The 22,335-nt window shown below is 49.6% G+C and overlaps 1 protein-coding gene across 3 annotated transcripts in view; it reads right to left on the minus strand.

Moving 5' to 3' along the window:
- Positions 1-22,335, minus strand: part of SNX29 (sorting nexin 29) — a gene marked incomplete at its 3' end in the record, with an annotated part of 419,909 nt that overhangs the window by 117,028 nt on the left and 280,546 nt on the right. For all 3 annotated transcript variants that reach the window (XM_084881120.1, XM_084881121.1, XM_084881122.1), the window contains 2 exons: positions 5,031-5,086; positions 989-1,070 (listed from right to left, as the gene is read on the minus strand). In XM_084881120.1, the coding sequence (XP_084737246.1) occupies positions 989-1,070; positions 5,031-5,086 (138 nt within the window). The remainder of the gene's footprint in view (positions 1-988; positions 1,071-5,030; positions 5,087-22,335) is intronic.

Below are 22,335 nucleotides of genomic sequence, written 5' to 3' on the forward strand. Positions count from 1 at the left end.
ACTCAGTGGACATTGTTGTGATACCAGAAGCCAGCAGAACCAGAAACAGCTACAAGTCAGAGCTGAGAACAAAACAGTGCCAGGACAGGTGAACACCGACGGCTGGACATTGGGATCCAGGGAGACAGAGAAAGATAGAGAGAGGATAAGGAGGCAGGGCTGGAAGAGGCATCAGAAAATCAGAGAAAAGATGGAAAATTGGGGTCCCAGTTGTTGAGGCAAAATTACCTCCAAAACAGACAAACGTTTCAGGGTCCCAGACACTCAACCTGAGCCAGTGGGTGGCCTGCTCTACCCCAAAGAAAAAGAGGAGACATCTATAGTTTTTGTTTGTCAACCATCTGTTGCCCCTTCTTTGGAAAGAGTACCCGAGTTTACATGTGGGAGCCACGTCTCCCCTCTCAGACACATGGTCAGATAACATCTACCCCAGCCCCAGTGACAGCAGTGGTCACATGGTCCAAACCTGGCCAATCACAGAAGCCCATCACCCAATCCCAAGGTGAAGGAATAGGCTTGAGATACAAGACAGACCCATGAGAAATGCTGGTGACATGACTGAGACCACCCGGAGGCCAGAGTCAGCACTGCTGGGAGCAATCTCTTCACCCATCAGAGAACAGCCTGAAAGGGGGCCTCATTAGAGGACCACGGGGGGTCAGGTTTTTAGACACAGGACAGGCGCTCCTGAGGCCAGAGCCACGCCTGGCCTCCTCAGTTCTCACAGAAGCCACAGAACGCCCCTCACACGCTGTGTGAACCGAGGGCCCATGGCCACACTGAGAGGCTAACCAGTGTGAGAAGCCACCTGGCCCCCTCCTGTGGACTGAGGACCAGTTCCCCGGGAGCTGGCCGCAGAGTGCAATGGCTACAGCTGTGGCCTCGCAGAACAACACAGCACAGCACACTACGGCCAGGAGGCCAAGACCAGAGCAACAAACGAGTCAGCTCTCCCCCAGAGCTGCCGACCTGGCAGCCAGGAGCTTACCTGATATACGTGGAATGCATTCGCTGCTTTGCCCCGGAGAAACACGGATGGAATCCAGACGTTGATCAGCGCCCGGTTTGATCTGATCAAAGAAAAGATCAAAATGGGTCATTTCAATTTACCAAAAATGGGGAGATTATCTTTTCCTCTAAGATGCATCATGTGCAAAACGTTTATGGCAACGTCTCTAACAACTTAACGGTAAAGGGCCAGTTTTAAGTTGCATTACTTGGTCCCCAAAGATTATTTTTAAAGGGCTTAGTTTAAATATATATATATATATATATATATATATATATATATATATATATATATATATATATATATATAAATTTACATTTTCAATTTGTCTTCTGGAATGTGAACAAGCTGCCTCTCAGTTCTGAGTGTCACATTCATAATGTATATGAGCCTCTGAAGAGGAGGATAACCAGAAGCCCCTGAAGATACTGCAGAGGGTCGTGTGGTAATGGCCCCAGGGTCTCTGGAGCACCCAGGGGAGTCATGCTGCCTCCTCACTTTAGACCCTCTCCCTGTTTTGAGAGGAGACCCCATGAGAAGAGAGCTCAGGAGACAAGCAGCCATGACTGTGAGAGCAACAGCTGTGGGGGAGGGGAAACAAAGAACGACGAGGTAGGATACCAGGGAGCCAGGAACAAAAACTTTGTGCATGGCTCACATAAAACCAGACTTAAAGTCAAATACAAAATCACTTACCAAGTACCCAACAACTTATGGCTCCATGCTTTTATACATATTATCTCAGCTAATCCTCATAGGCTATTTAAGGAACTTTCAAGGGTTATTTTGGTCATGTGACAGTCTTGCCTCCTTGAAGGCTTTCAACTCAAGTTATGAGTCACTGGGTATACACACCCCCTCTTTCACCATCCAGCCCACCACCCCACTCCCACCAGGCTGGATCCAGCCCATGAGGAGCTGATAAGCTAACTGTTGCTGAAACATCAAGACCAATCATAAGAGCTATCCAACCAGCACTGTGCATGCCTGGAAGGTTCTGGCCTTCCCCCACTAGAGCTATTCCACGTCCCTCCTGCCCCCCTCCCCACCAGCCCTCCTTCTCGCCAAAGAGCTCCTACAAAGCTGCTCTCTCCTGTCTGGGAATTTGAGATGTTGATCATGGAAGAGTCCATGACTCAGGATGTCTCACCACCTCTAGAATAAAGTGCACTTTATTTCCACACAGAAATGGTCCTCTCCTAAGCAGCATTTCTTCTAAGCTCTGAGGTGCTGACCTAGTTCATTGAGCAAAATATTGATCATTTCCCCAGGGCTCCAAGTACAAACTGCAATTCTAAGCCACAAAATTGGTTTGTATATCTAATGATAGTCTTCCTGTAAAGGTCCCCCAAATTGTACTCGTGCCCAAAGTGTTCCCCTTTCATTTATGTCGAGGTGGGAGGGTGTGTGTGTGGGGGGGGGGGGTGCAGAAGTGCAGCTAACACCCTGATTTCCATTAGCCTTCCTGCATTGCTAAGGCCAGATAACCTCCCGGGTTTCTCCCTTTCAGAGCACTTACCACACTGCATTTGAACTGCCTGTTTGCACGGCCCTCTCCCTCCTAGATATTAGTTCATTTGCTCATCCTTTTGTTTTTCACTCATGCATGAAACAAGTAGCTATTGAGAACCTACTATGTGCCAGATACTATTCCAGGTATGAGAGCGCGAGCAATGAAGAAAGCAGACACAGGCCCAGCCCTCGTGGAGTGTGCACTTTAATGAGGGAGAGGCAAATCCCCATAAAAATCACTCGGCTGTGGTCGGAGAAGATACTTTGTATGACTTCCCTCTTTTTAGATTTACTGAGACTGCTGTGTGGCCTCGCCTGTGGTCTATCCTGGAGAATGTGCCATGTGCAAATGCTGCTGCTTGGTGGTATCTATGCGCGTTTGTTAGGCCTTCCTTCCTCTGTGAGTCCAGTGTCCTGTTTCCTTATTAGTCCTCTAGTTCTTCCCATCATTGAGGGTGGGGTATTGAAGTCTCCAACTATCATGATAAAACCATTTCCTTTCATTTCTGTCGGTGTTTTACATGAAATGTTTTGCAACTCTGTTGTTAGGTGCATTTATGTCTGAAACTTTTACACAAACATTATTTAGTATCCATGCTGCGGGGCCCCGAGGAACACCGGCTCTAAGGAGAGTGGACATCGGGGGGTCCTGCTTCTTTCAGGAAGCAAGGTTTGGGCAGGGCTTTGGAGAACACTGAGAGTTAGCCGAGTGGAGGAGGAGAGGCTGAAGGTAGGAAAGGTTGTTTCTGGCAAGGAATTAAAGTTCGTGACGGGCATGGTGTCTAGATCAAGACTGCCCGGATCTGAATCCTGCTCAAATCTGTCCTGTGTAGCCAGCAGCCATGTCAGGGGGTTGTTGAGGGATGGAGTTAGAACAGCGCAGAGAAAACGCTGTGTCTGCGTGGGCTCAGGAAATAAGTTGATGGTCCTGAGCAGGGAAGACAGAGTGAGTTAGCGGTGCTGTTGGCCGGGGTGGGGTGGCTTGTGTGCAGGAGGGGATGAGAGCGGGCGGGGAAGGAACCAGGGTCAGCAAGGGCCTTCTGGGCACACCACAGGGAAGATCTGGGTCTCCAACATGAGAGAGGGAAGCAGCGCATCCCTCTGGCATGAGTGGAGATAAGCACACCTGCGGAGGAGGCTGCACACCTCGGGGGAGGAGATGAGCCGACTTGACCTGGTAGAGGCGGCTTAAGGCAGGGACTGCGACTCATCCCCCCCGACCAAGGGCCTGACATGACACCACCCTGCAGCAGGTGCCCGCTAAGTTCTTACTTTAATAAGGACTTCCTTCCGGTCACAACTGACACGTCTCTGGGATGCTCCTGTCCAGCTCTCTCCTGCCTTCCCAGTTTGGCTCCCCTGGCCCTCTGCCAGGCGCCTATCCCATTATCCTCCTCATGCTGGATTTGCCCCACCCCTAGGAAGCAACTCACCTTTAGTTTTCATGCTTCACCTCTTTATCCAAGGGGGCCTCCTTATCCTACCAACCTGGCTGCCACCTGCGCCTCCGCCTCAGCTATCCAGGCACCGAGAGGCTCCTGATGTCCCCCAGGATTTTCATAATCCCACTCAATCGCCCCCATAACCCTGCGAGGCTGGTATCATAACCTTCCTCTTACGGATGGAAAACTCAGGCCAGCGAGGTTAAGTGCTTGCCCGAGGTCACACCAATGTGAGTCCTGTAGCTGAGACGTCAGCACAGGCCAGCATGGCTCTGACAAGATGCTCTTTCCCTGCCCCGCCCGGCCCTCTCTCCAGAGGTGGACACTCCCCAGATGACACCTTTTCTCAGAGGCCAAACCTTCTTCCACACAGGCAAGTGAATGAGACAAGAGGGGATTTCTGCTGCCTTCATCCAGGGCCCACTCCACTCTTTACTGATAATCCAAGGGGATTATCAGTCCAAAAACCAAGACAACCTGATCAGAAATATTCAGTCTAAAGGCCAACCAAATTCCTTAGGAGTTATCAGCAAAGACACCAGACAGAACTGAATCTAATAAAAAATCAGAGCAACGCACTGAGCTATTGTTCTTTCCAACAACCAGGGATTATAGATTCAAATCCCCATGGAGACACCCAGTCAATGGAATGAATGGTGAGCCAGAGTCAGGCAACAGGGAGGAGTGCGGACTGCGGTCCACTGATGAGCACTTGCCCTTTTGAAGGAGGAAGCTGCTGCTCAGCTCAGACTATGGCCTTGCAAGGATTTTCTTCTTTGAAAGAAAATAGAGAAATTTACACACTTTTATGCGGTATATTCCAACTCTTAAATGTCAGACAAAAAATAAAAAATAAATTGTTTTTCAATACTGAAGGGGAAACATAAAACACAGCTGAAGGCCAGACTCGGGCTGCAGGCGAACACCTCCCCACCTCTACCAGAACCAGACCAGCCTGTGCGGACTTAACCAGTGATTTCTGTTTTCCCGTGCGGTCCTTCTGGGACTCAAGCCAAACCACAGAATCCTATTTCTAAAGGCCCCCCAAGCAGATGCAGTGGACTTACATTTCGAAATCCGACAAACTCTGATCTTCGGATGTTTGACTCAGATCTCCAGGCACCTGTCATTAGGAGAGGAGAAGGGAGAGAGAACGCATCGTGGTTACCATGGTTTGCATCATCACAACAGAACCCTGCCTCTCGTGACCCCTGAGCATCCCCTGCTCAGATGGAGGTGGAAAAGCAGGGCTGGAACACAATGAGGTTCTGTGCAAGGATGGCTAGAGATGATGTTACAGGAACAAAAATATGCCCGAGCGATCTCAATCCTTTTTACAGAAAAGGGGCTAATCATCCTGCCGAGATAATCACAGGCATATAAAAGCGTGCAATTGGGGAGCTATCAAGGCCTAGTTAAAATCTGAGATGCAAGATATCAAATGCGCAGTAGAAAAAATCATCCATTGTTGCCATGATGAACATCACACCACAGACACAACCGAAGCATAAACACACACAGCCCATGCCTGCCTTCTGTGGCCCCATCCTTCCCCTCATAAGAAAACCCCAGGCAGCAGGACAGGGGAGGACATGGCTGAGTGTGAGGCGAGCCTGCCTGCGTGATGGCAGCCACTATGTAAAGCAGACAGCACAACGGTCGGCACTGGTGGCTGCTCAATAAATGGTGCTCACATCATCACACCTGGGGATACATTTCCTATTGTAAGCTGATCGAATCTGAACTGGTTAGAGCTTAAGAATGTGGATCAGTCTGGCTGGTGTAGCTCAGTAGTTGAGCATCAACCTATGAACCAGAGAAGGTCATGGTTCAAATCCCGGTCCGGGCACTTTCCCGGGTTGTGAGCTTGACCCCCAGTGTGGGGTGTGCAGGAGGCAGCCGATGAATAATTTCCTCTCATCACTGATATTTCTATCTCTTTCTCTCCCTCTCCCTTCTTCTCTCTGAAATCAATAAAAATATACTTTTTTAAAAGAATGAAGATCAGAACTAAGAGGAACCAAGTGGAACAGAGACGGGTGTGGGGTAGTTAGGGAAAGAGAACTTGTACTTCACACTGCACACCTGTCAGAGATTTCATATTATACGACCACCTTCAGTCTGGTTAACAGTCCCAGGGTGGATTCCCTGACCCCCACCCCCTACTACTCTACAGATGGACTGAGGCTCAGGGAGGCCACAGGAGTGCCCACAGTCACACATATACAAACCGGACATGAGTCCAGGTCTGTACAACTTCAAAGGCTTTTCTGCTACAAATTCCCGCAGACAGAGGAAACACCAGTGAACAGGTGAAAGGAGAAGGTGAGACGTAGCCAGAAGCTCTGCCCTTAGAGCAGGGGTCCTCAAACTTTTTAAAGTGGGGGCCAGATCACGGTCCCTCGGAGAGCTGGAGGGCCGGACTATATGAACTACTAATTCCTACTTTAACACCTCGGCTGCGCTCACTGCCCAAAAAACCTGGCGGGCCGGATCAGACTCCTCGGGCCGTAGTTTGAAGACCCCTGCCTTAGAGCATTCAGAAGGTCCCCCTTAAAGAAACAGTAGGTTCCCTTCAGAGGCAGGAGAACCCAGTGATTACAGAGCCTGTGCTCTGGGGCCTCAAGGCTCCGGATCCAATCCCTGCTCCCCCTCTTCCTGACTGTAGAGTCATGAGCAAATCACCCAATTTCTCTGTGTCCCACTGACTTAGTCTGTAAAATGGATATAACGGGAGTAATATTCATAGGTTATTCAGAGGATAAAGAGATTCAACACCTATAGAGTATGCAAAACAGTGCCTAGCAATTAGAAAGGCCTCAATAACTGACTTGTACGCTATAATAACAATAAGACAGTTACTGAGAAGGAAGAGCAGGATGTTCTGTTATCCTTGACACTAGACAGGAATCTGTCCTGCAGGCCCAAGGGGTGTCTCTCACCTCACCTATATATGGCAGCCCAGGTGAGAGTGACTCAGCTGGAGCCCGCAGGTGTGAGCTATGCAGTGAGACAGGGCTCTAGGCAGCAGACTTTGCTAAGAAGCTGCTTTTGAGAAATTCCTTCAAGCCCAACAAGGAGGAAACCTGCTGAGCAAGCCACTGGAAAACACTTCATTTTCAAATGATCAGGAACTTCTCAGTGGCCTTGCTGCTGGAGCGACTGTCATTTTCATGTGGGTGGCTGGGAGGAGAGTGGTATAATCTACTAGGGAAGCCACGAGGCTCCATGTCCCAAGATCCCCAAAACATCCACATCCTTTGCCTCAGAAATCTCACTCCAAGAGCTTTTCTAGAAGAAACAACCAAAGACCAACATTCACATCATTCTCTTTCCATTGCTTAGACAAGTAGGGGGTGGGGGGGAGGGGGCGCAAACAACATAAAGGTCTAATCACAGAGGAATGATTCAAGAACTTGTGGCATCTCCACATGAGATGGCCAAGCTAAGGATGAGGTACACATATTCCCGAGGGTGCAAGCATAACATAATTCTAGAAAAGTATATTAAGAGCATAGTGACTGTGGCTATCATTGATGGTAGATTAGGAGTAGGGTTGGGGAGAAAAAGGCATATTTTTCATTTGTTATCTTTCTATAAGATTTTTTTAAAAGTATATTTTGAATGAACTGCTTTAAAAAAAAAGTTTAAACGCACTTTAAAAAAAAATGATAGCATTCCATGTGCTGTTTGGAAAAGAGCTCCAAAACCGATGATCGAGTGGCAGCAAAAGCAGGTGTAGTCAGTGGGTCTTACCCACTACCATGTGCAAAAAGTAAGATGAGACTATCAGGTTGCATTTGGTTGTTTGGGTTTGGTTTTTTTTTTGCATTGAGAAGCTGTAGCAATGAAATTTAAGACTCCAAAAGAGCACCTCTGGGCACTGGAGGTGGAGATTCAGAAAGCTAGTGTACAGCCTTTTATATCGTTTGAATTTTGAAATAACGTACTACCACCCCAAGATTTAAATTAAAAAGTATAACCCCACCAATAGAGTGCTTTTGATCAATTTTTAATGGCACAGAAAAAAGCTGTTGCTCTCTGCTTAATAAAAAGCTGCTAAGGACTGCAAATGCCCTGTGATTCCCAAAATAACTCACAGTGCACGTGTGTCGGCAAAGTCAGAATGAAACGGACCTGAAAGATGACAGTGGGAGCTGGCTGAGAGGCCAGATGAGTTTGGTTATATATTTGAACTTTTCTGTACTTTCCACAATGAGGATGCATTAATTGTGTAGCCACATTGTGTATTAAGTGTGCTTCATAAATTATATTTTTTCCAACTCCTTCCCCCAATGCATTTTGCTAGAATGCAGAAAGCTAGATGGAAGGGACTTTGCCTTCAAACTCTATGATGCATCAGGAATGGAAAAGGACAAAGGAAGGCTCTGAAGGCTCACCACCTTCTAGGTACTCTCTCCTCTTGACGGAGGGAGACCAATAGGAAAGGCTGGGACTCTTGAGCCTTCTCTGGTGGGTCTAGGTGGCTCTCGGCCTCTGGTGTCCTCCGAGCTTCCCCTCAGCACCTGCGTCTCTCCTGCCGTATTGAGAGGATGGAATGGAGAACACAGATCGGAGGAGGGACTGTGAAGACACTGGCTGTACCACTGTACCCTTCTCCACCTGGAAATGCTGTCCACCTGGCTGGGTACTAGCCATCATCTGGGTTTACAGTAATTGTCCAGGAACAATTGTCCAAAAAGTACCCTCCGCTCCATACTTCACTTCAGTGTGGAGCAGAGGGTGCTTTATCAGAAACATAATTTTCTACAATACATTGATACTGTCCACCAACATCCCTCGTGGCCTCCTGAAGCCCCAGGAACCAGGGCCTCAGCCTCAGTGACTCCAGGTGATGAAGCCCACCAACCTCACCTGAGACCCAGAGGGCAGCCAGTGCCAACAGCCACATGAATGAGCTTAGGATGTAGCATAACCACCCAGCTGAGCCCAATCAACCCAAACTATCATGAGATAAGAAAGTGGATATGTTTTTTAAGTCACTGAGTTTTGAGGTAGTTTGACATATAGCAATAGAGAACCCAAAAAGTAACTTGTCCAAGGTCATTCAACTAGACAATGACAGAGGTGGGCTCCCAATGATTGTGTTCTGGCTCTAGAGTCTGCACTTTGCACACTGAGCTGTACTGCCTCCCACAGGAAGCCCCAGTGCTCTGTGTCTGCACCTGCACACTAGGAAGTCCCATGCTCTGCACCTGCACCTGCACACTAGGAAGGCCGGTGCTCTGTGCTTGCACCTGCACACTAGGAGGCCCCGTGCTCTGTGTCTGCACCTGCACACTAGGAAGCCCTGTGCTCTGTGTCTGCACCTGCACACTAGGAGGCCCCGTGCTCTGTGTCTGCACCTGCACACTAGGAAGCCCCGTGCTCTGTGTCTGCACCTGCACACTAGGAAGCCCCGTGCTCTGTGTCTGCACCTGCACACTAGGAGGCCCCGTGCTCTGTGTCTGCACATGCACACTAGGAAGCCCCGTGCTCTGTGTCTGCACCTGCACAGTAGGAAGCCCTGTGCTCTGTGTCTGCACCTGCACACCAGGAAGGCCCGTGCTCTGTGTCTGCACCTGCACACTAGGAAGCCCTGTGCTCTGTGTCTGCACCTGCACACTAGGAAGCCCCGTGCTCTGTGTCTGCACCTGCACACTAGGAGGCCCGTGCTCTGTGTCTGCACCTGCACACTAGGAGGCCCCGTGCTCTGCGTCTGCACCTGCACACTAGGAAGGCCCGTGCTCTGTGTCTGCACTTGCACACTAGGAGGCCCCGTGCTCTGCGTCTGCACCTGCACACTAGGAAGCCCTGTGCTCTGTGTCTGCACCTGCACAATAGGAAGGCCCGTGCTCTGTGTCTGCACCTGCACACTAGGAGGCCCCGTGCTCTGTGTCTGCACCTGCACACTAGGAGGCCCCGTGCTCTGTGTCTGCACCTGCACACTAGGAGGCCCCGTGCTCTGTGTCTGCACCTGCACACTAGGAGGCCCCGTGCTCTGTGTCTGCACCTGCACACTAGGAAGCCCCGTGCTCTGTGTCTGCACCTGCACACTAGGAGGCCCCGTGCTCTGTGTCTGCACATGCACACTAGGAGGCCCCGTGCTCTGTGTCTGCACCTGCACACTAGGAAGCCCCGTGCTCTGTGTATGCACCTGCACACTAGGAAGCCCCGTGCTCTGTGTCTGCACCTGCACACTAGGAAGCCCCGTGCTCTGTGTCTGCACCTGCACACTAGGAAGCCCTGTGCTCTGTGTCTGCACCTGCACACTAGGAAGCCCCGTGCTCTGTGTCTGCACCTGCACACTAGGAGGCCCGTGCTCTGCGTCTGCACCTGCACACTAGGAGGCCCCGTGCTCTGCGTCTGCACCTGCACACTAGGAAGGCCCGTGCTCTGCGTCTGCACCTGCACACTAGGAGGCCCCGTGCTCTGCGTCTGCACCTGCACACTAGGAAGCCCCGTGCTCTGCGTCTGCACCTGCACACTAGGAGGCCCCGTGCTCTGCGTCTGCACCTGCACACTAGGAAGCCCCGTGCTCTGTGTCTGCACCTGCACACTAGGAAGCCCCGTGCTCTGTGTCTGCACCTGCACACTAGGAAGCCCCGTGCTCTGTGTCTGCACCTGCACACTAGGAAGCCCCGTGCTCTGTGTCTGCACCTGCACACTAGGAAGGCCCGTGCTCTGTGTCTGCACCTGCACACTAGGAAGCCCTGTGCTCTGTGTCTGCACCTGCACACTAGAAAGGCCCGTGCTCTGTGTCTGCACCTGCACACTAGAAAGGCCCGTGCTCTGTGTCTGCACCTGCACACTAGGAAGCCCTGTGCTCTGTGTCTGCACCTGCACACTAGGAAGCCCCGTGCTCTGCGTCTGCACATGCACACTAGGAAGGCCCGTGCTCTGTGTCTGCACATGCACACTAGGAAGGCCCGTGCTCTGTGTCTGCACCTGCACACTAGGAAGCCCCGTGCTCTGCGTCTGCACATGCACACTAGGAAGGCCCTGTGCTCTGCGTCTGCACCTGCACACTCGGAAGCCCCGTGCTCTGTGTCTGCACCTGCACATTAGGAGGCCCCGTGCTCTGTGTCTGCACCTGCACACTAGGAGGCCCCGTGCTCTGCGTCTGCACCTGCACACTAGGAAGCCCCGTGCTCTGTGTCTGCACCTGCACACTAGGAAGCCCCGTGCTCTGCGTCTGCACCTGCACACTAGGAAGCCCTGTGCTCTGTGTCTGCACCTGCACACTAGAAAGGCCCGTGCTCTGTGTCTGCACCTGCACACTAGAAAGGCCCGTGCTCTGTGTCTGCACCTGCACACTAGGAAGCCCTGTGCTCTGTGTCTGCACCTGCACACTAGGAAGCCCCGTGCTCTGCGTCTGCACATGCACACTAGGAAGGCCCGTGCTCTGTGTCTGCACCTGCACACTAGGAAGCCCCGTGCTCTGCGTCTGCACCTGCACACTAGGAAGGCCCGTGCTCTGCACCTGCACCTGCACACTAGGAAGCCCCGTGCTCTGCGTCTGCACATGCACACTAGGAGGCCCGTGCTCTGTGTCTGCACCTGCACACTAGGAGGCCCCGTGCTCTGCGTCTGCACCTGCACACTAGGAAGCCCCGTGCTCTGTGTCTGCACCTGCACACTAGGAAGGCCCGTGCTCTGTGTCTGCACCTGCACACTAGGAAGGCCCGTGCTCTGTGTCTGCACCTGCACACTAGGAAGCCCTGTGCTCTGTGTCTGCACCTGCACACTAGGAAGCCCTGTGCTCTGTGTCTGCACCTGCACACTAGGAAGCCCCGTGCTCTGTGTCTGCACCTGCACACTAGGAAGCCCTGTGCTCTGTGTCTGCACCTGCACACTAGGAAGCCCCGCGCTCTGTGTCTGCACCTGCACACTAGGAAGCCCCGTGCTCTGTGTCTGCACCTGCACACTAGGAAGCCCTGTGCTCTGTGTCTGCACCTGCACACTAGGAAGTCCCGCGCTCTGTGTCTGCACCTGCACACTAGGAGGCCCGTGCTCTGTGTCTGCACCTGCACACTAGGAAGCCCTGTGCTCTGTGTCTGCACCTGCACACTAGGAAGCCCCGCGCTCTGTGTCTGCACCTGCACACTAGGAGGCCCCGTGCTCTGCGTCTGCACCTGCACACTAGGATGCCCCGTGCTCTGTGTCTGCACCTGCACACTAGGAAGCCCCGTGCTCTGTGTCTGCACCTGCACACTAGGAAGCTCAGAGACGGAGTTACCCAGATCCTACCGCAGAGCCTCAGCTGGTGTCGAGGGCAAGCGCTGAGGAGCAGATGTGCACAGTGTACAAGTGGGTGTCAGCCTACGCCTATCTCACAGCCTGTCTTTGTCACCAGAGTGACTCTGATAGGCGCCAGGCCTGGAGGCCAAGGTGCAGACCTGGCCCAGTCCAAAGCAGCTGGTTCCTTGGAAGCCTGGTTCCTTCCCCATTTCCAAATACACAGGTCACCCTCCAGGCTCTGAGCTGAATCCTGAGGGAACGAATGGAGGCTCATACATTTTGAATTCTAATCCAGGCTCCCACTGTTAGTCACCCGGCTCCAGTAAACCTTGGTGTCTTCCTCGCCTACCCCATGGCAACCAGCCTCAGACTGTCCTACTAGACAGAGTAACAAAGGGACCAACATGTGTCAAACACCAACAATGTACCGAAGTATTCATGCATTTAATCCTCAGATACTATGAAGCAAGTATGATCGCAAGTCACAGGTCCCTCCCCTCTGACCCCAGCCTCTCTGTATGGCTGGCTCCTCTCTCATCTTCCCAGTCCCAGCTGAAACTGAATTCCTGAGATGCCTTCCCTGACCAACAAAACTAAACACTGCCACCTTCATGGCTCACATTGTTCAGCTGGCAACGACTCCATTCTGGTTTATCGGCACACTGGTCCTCCTGGGAACTCCCACGTCTATTCTCATCATGACACATGCCATCCTTGCCTAGCACCTGGCACACCGTGGGCACGGAATGAGCATGTGCGGCTGGTTAAAGGAACGAATGATAAAATGGGAGCTATGTTTCCACACGGAAACGTCATCCACTCGTACACTGCTCTGTAGTACTTCCCCAATCTCCATGCATGATAAGGATACATTAGTTCGGAGATCAGAATAACCAGAAAGTGAACCGTAGTCCCTCTTCTAATTACAGGGCTCACTGTTCAAGGGAAAGGCAACAGGCAGGCGTGAAAGCAGCGACCCTTTGTCCCAGTTGTGAAATCATACCCCAATCTATGTTTCCAAAAGCACTTTCTCACTCATCCCTTTTCAACTAGCCTTCCCTTAAGCCAGTGGTCGGCAAAGTCATTAGTCAATGGAGCCAATATCAACAGGACAACTATTGAAATTTCTCTTGAGAGCCAAATTTTTTTAACTTAAACTTCTTCTAACGCCACTTCTTCAAAATAGACTCTCCCAGGCCGTGGTACTCTGTGGAAAAGCTACACTCAAGGGGCCAAAGAGCCACACGTGGCTCGCGAGCTGCAGTTTGCCAACCACTGCCTTAAGCAATCAGCTCTCATTTTGCACTGCAAAAATCTACCTCCCATCCCGCCAACGCCCCTGCTTTCTCATCTCATGTTTCAATAAGGAGCAAACTGTGAATGGCATGGCTCTGCGGTCCAGCGTGGCTGCTGTGAGCATCAAGTAGCCTGGGCTTCCCTTGCCTCCAGAGGCAGCCGGCCTGGGTCTGGACCACTTCCAGGGTTCCATGTGTATGTCTGTTCACTTGTTCTTCTGTTTTACAGATGTACAACTAGAGGTGTCAGAGCCACGTGGGGTTTAAAAGTCAGCTGAGATCTAAGATTTTCTGCTGGGCATAAAGAACTGGCAAATAGGAATTTTAAAGTTTTTATTCCACCTCTGGGAAGCCCTGGAAGCCTGCACAAAGGCAGACTATCACACCTCCTTGACTTTGTTTTCACGTGTCTGTTTTTCTCAAAAGACAGAGTCTTTGAGAACAATATTCTCAGAGCCCAAGACAAACTAGGGACATACTGATCGCTGAAAGAATGTTGCCAGTGGATGGACAGACAGATGAACAGGTGGATCAATGAATGGGAGGAGAATGAGGGGAAGGAATGTGAGGAAATCACCTAATTTACTAAGATGGACATGTCATTTCTTTCCAGGTAGTCAAGATACATGAACAACATACGGACAAGGATGCCTTTACAAGGGCATTTACTGCAACATCATTCGTGGCAATAACAGCCTGGGAACAACAATGAATGGTTACCTAAGATACGGCTCCAGTGCGAGCCGGCCTGCACAGCCACTGCAGGGAGAGCACAGATCGCTGCTGCCTGGGGGTGTTCTCTAAGGTTTGTTGTCAAACGGCAAAAGCCAGACACAAAACAGCGTGTCAGATGAGCTCCTATTTTCCTGAAGCAGCTGGGAGGTGGGTACTCATGCGACTGGATGTGCAGTTAGCATTTCTAGAGACACGGAAACTGCCAACTGTGGCTGCTGTGAGCAAAGGACAGTGAGAAGCAGGCACAGGGGCAAGAGGAAGGTTTATTTTTACTGTAAAACGTCATACCTTCTACATTTTTACCATGTACTGAGCTGTTACCCTTCTGAAAAATAGGTGTAACAACCTTGACATTTTAAATTAAAAGAAGAAGTGTTATGTCTAAGACGGGGGAAAACACCCAGTGACTGCCTCTGAGAAAGGGGTGGGGACAGTGGGGAAGGGACCGTTCTGGGATGAGGCCTTGAGAGGAATGCGGGCCACACAAACTTGTGCCCTTGTCAACATTCAGTGGCCACACAATTAAAACACGTACATTTCAACGTATATAAATGTTATCTCAAACGAAGAAAAAACTACAAACAAAAATATTAAACTCCAGAATGCACACTTTAGTATTTTGGACAAAATGAAAACTAAAATGTGCAGCTTACTTTGCATCAGAAAAAGAAGATGACTTGGTGGGCGCAGGAGGGAGGGGGGGGGGGGGGCCTGTGCCGTCAAATGTCAGTGGCGGCGCCCAGCGGATGGGGACGCGGAGCTTGCCATGAAAGCTGTCCATAGAACTATTTCAAATTTTTCCAGATAAAATGGAAAAATATGTTTTGATCAACCATGCAGAAAACAACAGAAATGTCTTTCTAGTCTCTGCATAGAAAATGATATTATAATATCAGTGTCCTATTACAGGGCTAGCAGAGCACAGCCTCTGTATTTAAGGTTATCAGTTTTCAACGTGGGGGAAGCAGTGGATATGTGTCAGATGGTTAATTAATAAAACTGTCATACTGCCAAAACCAGTTTGGCTCAGTGAATAGAGTGTCGGTCTGCGGACTGAAAGGTCCCAGGTTCGATTCCTGTCAAGGGCATGTACATTGGTTGTGGGCACATCCCCGGTAGGGATGTGCAGGAGGCAGCTGGTCGATGTTTCTCTCTCATCGATGTTTCTAGCTCTCTGTCCCTCACCCTTCCTCTCTGTAAAAAATCAATAATATATATATATATTAAAAACTGTCATATTTATCTGGATTCTGAGATATTGGTGGTACTTATCAGCTCTTTAAAAATGGTAATGTACTGTGATTTCTTTCCCCATTCTAAATAAGTGCTTCCATTTTGTAGAAAAGGGACTGGGCCTGAGCTCGGATGTGGCTGCGTGGCCTAGAACAAGCCGCCACCCTTCTCTGGGCCCGTCCCCCTGTGAAGCAGCCCCTGTGGGGTTGCTGTGAGGCTTCCACACGATCCTGCAAAGACCATCCCCTGCCCAGTGCCAGGCAGAAGCAGCTGCTTGGTGAGTGGCAGCTGCTCTCATTATCTGTGGACAGAGTGCAAGGGTGTTGGACAGAACAGACCGGCATGGGGGCCCCCCGCAGCCCTCGCCCATGAGTGGGGGCCACCGCTCCATCCCCCACATGCACAGGCTCTCCCGGTGTTCGGGTGCTCCTCACAGACTCGCACGGAGCACCAGGGCGGCCGCAGGGAATGGAGACAAAGCCGGGCTCACAAGCACTCAATCCCCCAGGAGAGGTGCCTTTCAGTGCCGGATTCACACAATTAATTTCATGTCACCGTGGGAAAGTCTCAGAGAGGAGCTGGATAACAGGGGCTGCCAAAGGGATACGGGAACTCGGCCTGGAGGGAAGGTGGCTGGGCTGAGGCTGGAGCATGGGGAAAACAGCCAGTCCCTCACCTCCGCTCAAATCCAGGGGAGCCACTGCAGGGAATTCCGCAGGGAGAGACGGGCAAGCTCATCTTTCAAAAAGCCACTGGGAGCAGGGCAACAGGGACAACCAGGAGGCTGCTACACACACACACACACACACACACACACACACACACACACCGTCTAGGGGTGTCGAACTCAATCAGAGAAGGGGCCAAAATCTAAAATCCATCCTAAATCGCGGGCCGAATGGTTTACTGAACAGTCATAAACTGACAATGTCATAAACTGACAGCGGAGTGCAGTGATGACAGCGCGGTGCGGGCCACATTGCAAGGCCTGGCGGGCTGGATTTGGCCCGCAGGCCTTGTGTTTGACACATGTGGTAGACTATGCACACGAGATAATATGCCAACCTCCCTGCCCATCACCTTTCATCAACAGATTTTCTAAAGCTTACTTGTAAGAAAAGTGCTAATTAACAACTGTCTACAGTTTCACTAGGCTTAAGTTGCTAATATAAAGTTATTCTTAAGTTATGAATTTTCAGCCAATCTCTAGTGAAAGACTTGGGCCTATAAGGACGAGTTGAGAGCGTTTAACTAATCCACTCCTACTCTGCCACAGATGATGAAACCAAGGCCGGAGGATGAAGTAGCAACCTCACAGTGGTCGGGTCTCCTGGCTGCAGACTTCTCGCCCCATGGGGAAGGGGCTTCTTACCTGCTCTTGACAGACCCCCAGGGACATTAGGACCTACCCAGGGGCTCAGTGCCCTGTCCCCCTAATGCCTGGCTTCAACAGGTTCTGGCTCTACTCTGACCCTATACCCATCTGAGAAGAGCTACTCTTAAGGGTTACACAAGCATGATTTATTTAAAGGGGGGGAAAGTTTAGAAAACACTAAGCTGCCTCATTCACTCTCATTTCACCCTTAAGTCCCATAGAATAACCAGAGAAACTGAGGCACCGAGCAACCAAAGATGCCAAAAAACATAGCAAATTCAAGAATCCAAACCCGCTCTCACTAGTACTGTGTTGTAACTATAGAGTAAATGCAGGATTTCCTTCAAAACACTGCCCACACAACTGGAACTGTCACTTAGAAATCAGCAGGGAGCAGTGTGTAAGAGCATTAAGGTGTCAAAGATGTTTAGGCAGCGGGTCTGAGGAGCCTGTTATTACAGACAGCAGTGGCTCTGGCTTATCTGGGCTGATCTGCGGGAGATTTCAGACTGCAAGGACAACAGAAGGTATCGCCGTGTCCATCACCTCAAATGCTGTCTTCTTGCAAACAGAACACCCCTCCTGAGCTCCCACGGGCATATGCGTCACTGGGAAAACCCCTCCAGGACAGAGACTGTGGCTCTTTCACTTTTGCACTTCCAGTCCCTGAACCCAGTTCCTCCCCATATTTCCCTATCAGGGGCCGGTAACTACGGATCCAGTTCCCCAGAATGACAATCCTCGGGAACACCCTTCAGGAAATACACATCCAGGTTCGCTTCCTGCCGCTGGTGTGGCTAAGCCCACTCCTGGTTCCTTCCTTACACAGTTCCCCACACATGCACCTTTCACAGTTTACAAGGTGCCCCCACTTGACCCTCACATCCCCTCTCACAGAGGGAGCTGAACGCTGCCACTGCACTGAGCGTGGTGTCCACCCCAGCACCACCTATCTGCATGGAGGCATCGGCTTACTTCCCACTCCCTCCAGGGCTGCAGCTCACTGGGCCCGGCTGTGCCTAACTCACTGCACAATGCCCAGGGCCTGTCCTGGTGCCTGGCAACAGGGTAGTAATCCATGATGACATTTATCTTTCTATCTGAACAGAAACATCTGGAAGGGTAAGCACCCAAAACATCAGGATGGTTATCTCTGGGGTGGGGAATGGAATTGAGGGTGACGGCAAGGGGATTTTAGCATCCGAATGTTGGCACTAAGAATGTATTCAGGTATGACTTGTACCTTTCAAACATTTTTTAATAGCAGTTATAGTTGATTAAATGGTGGCCCCCAAATGGCTATATCCACATCTCAAGTTTTAAAACCTGTAAATGTGGCTTACTTATAAAAACAATATTTGCAGATGTACTTAAGTTAAGGATCTCGAGATGAGATCATCCTGAATTATCCAGATGGGCCCTAAGTCCAAAGAAAAGTGTTCTTATAAAGACATACAGAAGGGAGACACACAGAGAGAAAAGGGCATGTGAATACAGACACAGAAATTGGAATGATGTGGCCACAAGCCAAGGAATGCCGGTGCCACCAGAAGCTAGAAGAGGTAAGGAAGGATCCTCCCAGAGCCTCCACACAGAGCATGGCCTTCCTAACCCCTTAATTTCAGAGTTCTAGTCTCCAGACTGTTAGAGAGCACGTATGTGTTGTTTTGTTACAGTTCTTGGCCTCTTACTTGGTGCCAGGCCATGTTACACATTTCAGATACATCATCATCCTAATGGGTTGGCACCCTCACCCTGAGCCCATACTCGCTTGTCAGGGCATCTGTGCTGCCTGAGACTGCACCAGCACTGCTGATCGGAAACTGAAGGGGGAGCATCCTCTCCTCACTACCAGAGTCCACATATTCACACCTGACTCTCAGACCGCCTGCAACCATCCTGCTCCCTCCCAACCGAGGCTCCATGCCTAAAAACCTCAGGAAACACAGACCTGAGACAGCAGGACCATCTCCCTGGGAAACCCGCCTGTGTGATCTCTCAGAACGCAGAGATGCTGACAGTAGGTACTCGTAGATTATGGCTCGGGCAGGGGCTCAGGTGGGTACCCCCCTCCCCCACACTGCAGACTGTGAGGGCCCAGGGGACAGTCCAAGGCTTGTTCTCTGGCTGCCAGGGTGCAGGTCGGCATCTGAACAAAGAGGATGCTAAGTCTGCATCCAGTGAATACATAAATGAGGGGCCAAGGCACTGGGTCTTAGGGTATGGGTAAGATTCAGACCACTGTCCAGAGCAGAAGTGATATTCCACAGGGGCTGGGCACGGGGCAAGTCTTCTCTAGGCAGCCCTTGCTCTTCCACCAACAGCTCCTCTAAATAAGCTCGGGCTTGTTCCGACAGCCACAGCCTCTCAGTGACTGACAGGTAATTTCATACCCAAATTGGAAAGCATTTAAATGGAGACATCAGGAAAACCAGGGTGGGAGACATATGATAGCTCCTTGCACATGACAGCAAATAAAAAATGAAAACAGCAAAGTTGATTATCTTGTGACAAATAAATTCATGGTCCCTTGTCCTGTGTGGAATTGACACAGAATATTTTGTTTCAGTTAAATTCACCAAGTATTTTCTGGGCATCCATAGTCTGAATGCTATGGTGAGAAGTAGGTACTAATATTCATTCATTCCACAAAAAAATTTAAACTCTTTACCAGGCCCGGAGGACACAGCCAAGTATAAAAGTGGACCAAGATGGAGACAATAAATAAACAACTCTATACTAAGTAGTGATAAGTGCTCTGAGGAAAAATAAAGCAGGGGCTATTTTATTCAGGGGCTCGGTAAGGTGGTATTTGACCTTCTACTTTGGATGGTTTAGAGGCATTTTCTCGTTTAATTCAAACTTCACACAATTCACTCTGGTGAGCACCACCAGTTCCCTTTAAAGATGAGGGCACGAAACTCCGAAAAAGTAAGAGACTTGCCAACTCCAGCACTTACTAGGTGGGAGGACTTGGGGGCATTATCTTACTGGGCCTTAAGTTCCTCATCTCTGCATGGGACAGGAGTACCTGACTCATGGGCTTGCTACTCCATATAAAACCCCTGGGAAAGCATTTGGTACGTAATAGGCATTCAATTAATGTTACCTATTGCTGCAGGTTGGAGCGTAAATGCCACTCCCACTTTTAAGGACTTCATTATCTGAGGGAGAAGCCAAAAGATACACCCATGAAACTAGTGGCTGATAATACCCATGACAAACCATGCCGCTTTATAACATCATCCCACTGCCTAACAGGCCCATCCTTGAAGACCCAAGTCCCCATCTCCTCTTTGAAGCCTTCCATGACCAATCCCAGCAGTTCCTTAAGACACCATGGTGTCACCATTCCACCTGATAACTGACATACTCTATTTCTTTATTCATTCATTCATTCATTCATTCACTCACTCACTCACTCATTCATTCAACAAATATGTTTCAAAAGGCAGACCCACATCAGACCCCATGGCAAACATGTGTTAACTTTGTCTGTGTCCCCCACAGGACAACAAACTTCTTGGGGATGGAGAAAATTAACTGGGTATAGTTCAACAGAGCAAATTAATTAGTACCTAAGGGCCACATTTAGAAAGTAGGTAAAATGGGTAGTCCAGAGGAAAAAAGAGATTTTAGGGGGTTTTAGAGGAAGTTCAAAATAAAAACAACTTAGTATTGCTGTAATTGGTTTGGCTCAGTGGATAGAGCGTCAATCTGTAGACTGAAAGGTCCCAGGTTCAATTTTGGTCAAAGGCATGTACAGTGGTTGCGGGCACTTCCCTGGTAGGGGATGTTCAGGAGGCAGCTCATCGATGTTTCTAGCTCTCTATCCCTCTCTCTTCCTCTATGTAAAAAATCAGTAAAATATATCTTAAAAAAAAAACAAAACAAAAAATCACAACAACAACTTAGTATTGACAGAGCCCTAAGGACTTTCTTAAAGAATGAGCTAGAGCCAGTGGTCAGCAAACTCACTAGTCAACAAAGCCAAATATCAAATGAACAACGATTGAAATTTCTTTTGAGAACCAAATTTTTTAAACTTAAACTTCTTCTAATGCCACTTCTTCAAAATAGACTTGCCCAGGCCATGGTATTTTGTGGAAGAGCCACACTCAATTGAGGGGCCAAAGATCCGCATGTGGCTTGAGAGCCGCAGTTTGCCGACCACGGAGCTAGACTTTGCAGGACAGGGAAGAGTGGGGAGTAGAAGCCAACATATGGAGAAAACCAAGCTCAACAACATGAACAGTATAAATGGTGCCATGAATAAAGAAGATGCATGCCTCTCTGGATGTAAATGCATAACAAATATCTAAGACACATACCGAAGTCTTCATTATAGGGTTCTCTGGGAGAGGGACACATGTTTTGTACTCTATTCAGTTGCACATTATTTCTTTCAAAAATAGATTATGTAATTTAGAAAAAAAAATTAAAGCACATCTTCTGAAAGGCAAAAGGAAGAGAAACAAAACACCAAAGGTAGAAGGAAAAGCAATGGTAAGGCCAAAGGGGCAATAGCAAGAGGTGAGGAAGGGGCGAGTCAGGTCCTGCTCCAGCATCTGCCAGATTTTTAAAACGCAGCCAAAACATTTCTGAACTGCATCGAGGCACTGGGAGCACCAGCTGGCTGTGAGCCCTGCGTAACAGAGTGAGAGACGAGTCCCATTGGAGAAAACACACACACACACACACACACACACACACACACTCATGCTGGCAAAGGTGATGATACTCCTGGACAGCCAAAAAAAAAAAAAAAAAGCCACTTTTCCAGAAATAAAATCCAAGGGGACCTGAGGCTTTTCTGGCCAAGTCAGACCTCAGATGCCTGCCTGGTCACATCAGTCACAGAGCAAGCTACAACTACCCACCTGGGCATGGACAAGGCCCTTAGATTTTCAGTGGCTAGGAGAATACCATCCAAACCCTCGTCAACAAAATCCTTGTCCTCAAAACCAGAGCAGCAGCTTTGTAGACCCCGGGGCAAGAAGGCTTAGGAACCTCACGGGCAATTCCGAGAGGGTCCTCATCCCTCCAGAAGAGGGCATTTCTAAAAGAACACAAAGGGGGAGTCAACTGTTTGGCTTTTTGTCCCTTAAGCGGGTATCCCTTTACTAAGATGCACCTGTTCCAATGCAACCATGTGACCGGCTGGTCTCCTGGAAGAGACAGCAACATAACGTATACACGATGGGTTCTGGATTCCATAAACCAGCTGGAAAGGCACACAACTGTCATGAAACACACAGCAAAAACATCTTTTTTTTTTTTTTTTACTGAAGATATATAAACCCACGTCACGGAGTTGAGGATAGCTTTCAGAATAAATTGTATGATCCTTTTGATGTGCAAATGTCACTCAACTAAAATCACTCACTTCCCAAGGTAATGATGGGCCCTAAGGTAATGATGGGCCAGAAGAGAAGGAAGTAGAGATGAGCTATTTAAAAAGAAGAAGAAATCTAAAACAGAATGTAAAAAGTC

This window comes from Pipistrellus hanaki (assembly GCF_964339955.1).
Source record: "Pipistrellus hanaki genome assembly, chromosome: 4".
In the NCBI taxonomy this organism is placed as follows: domain Eukaryota; kingdom Metazoa; phylum Chordata; class Mammalia; order Chiroptera; family Vespertilionidae; genus Pipistrellus; species Pipistrellus hanaki.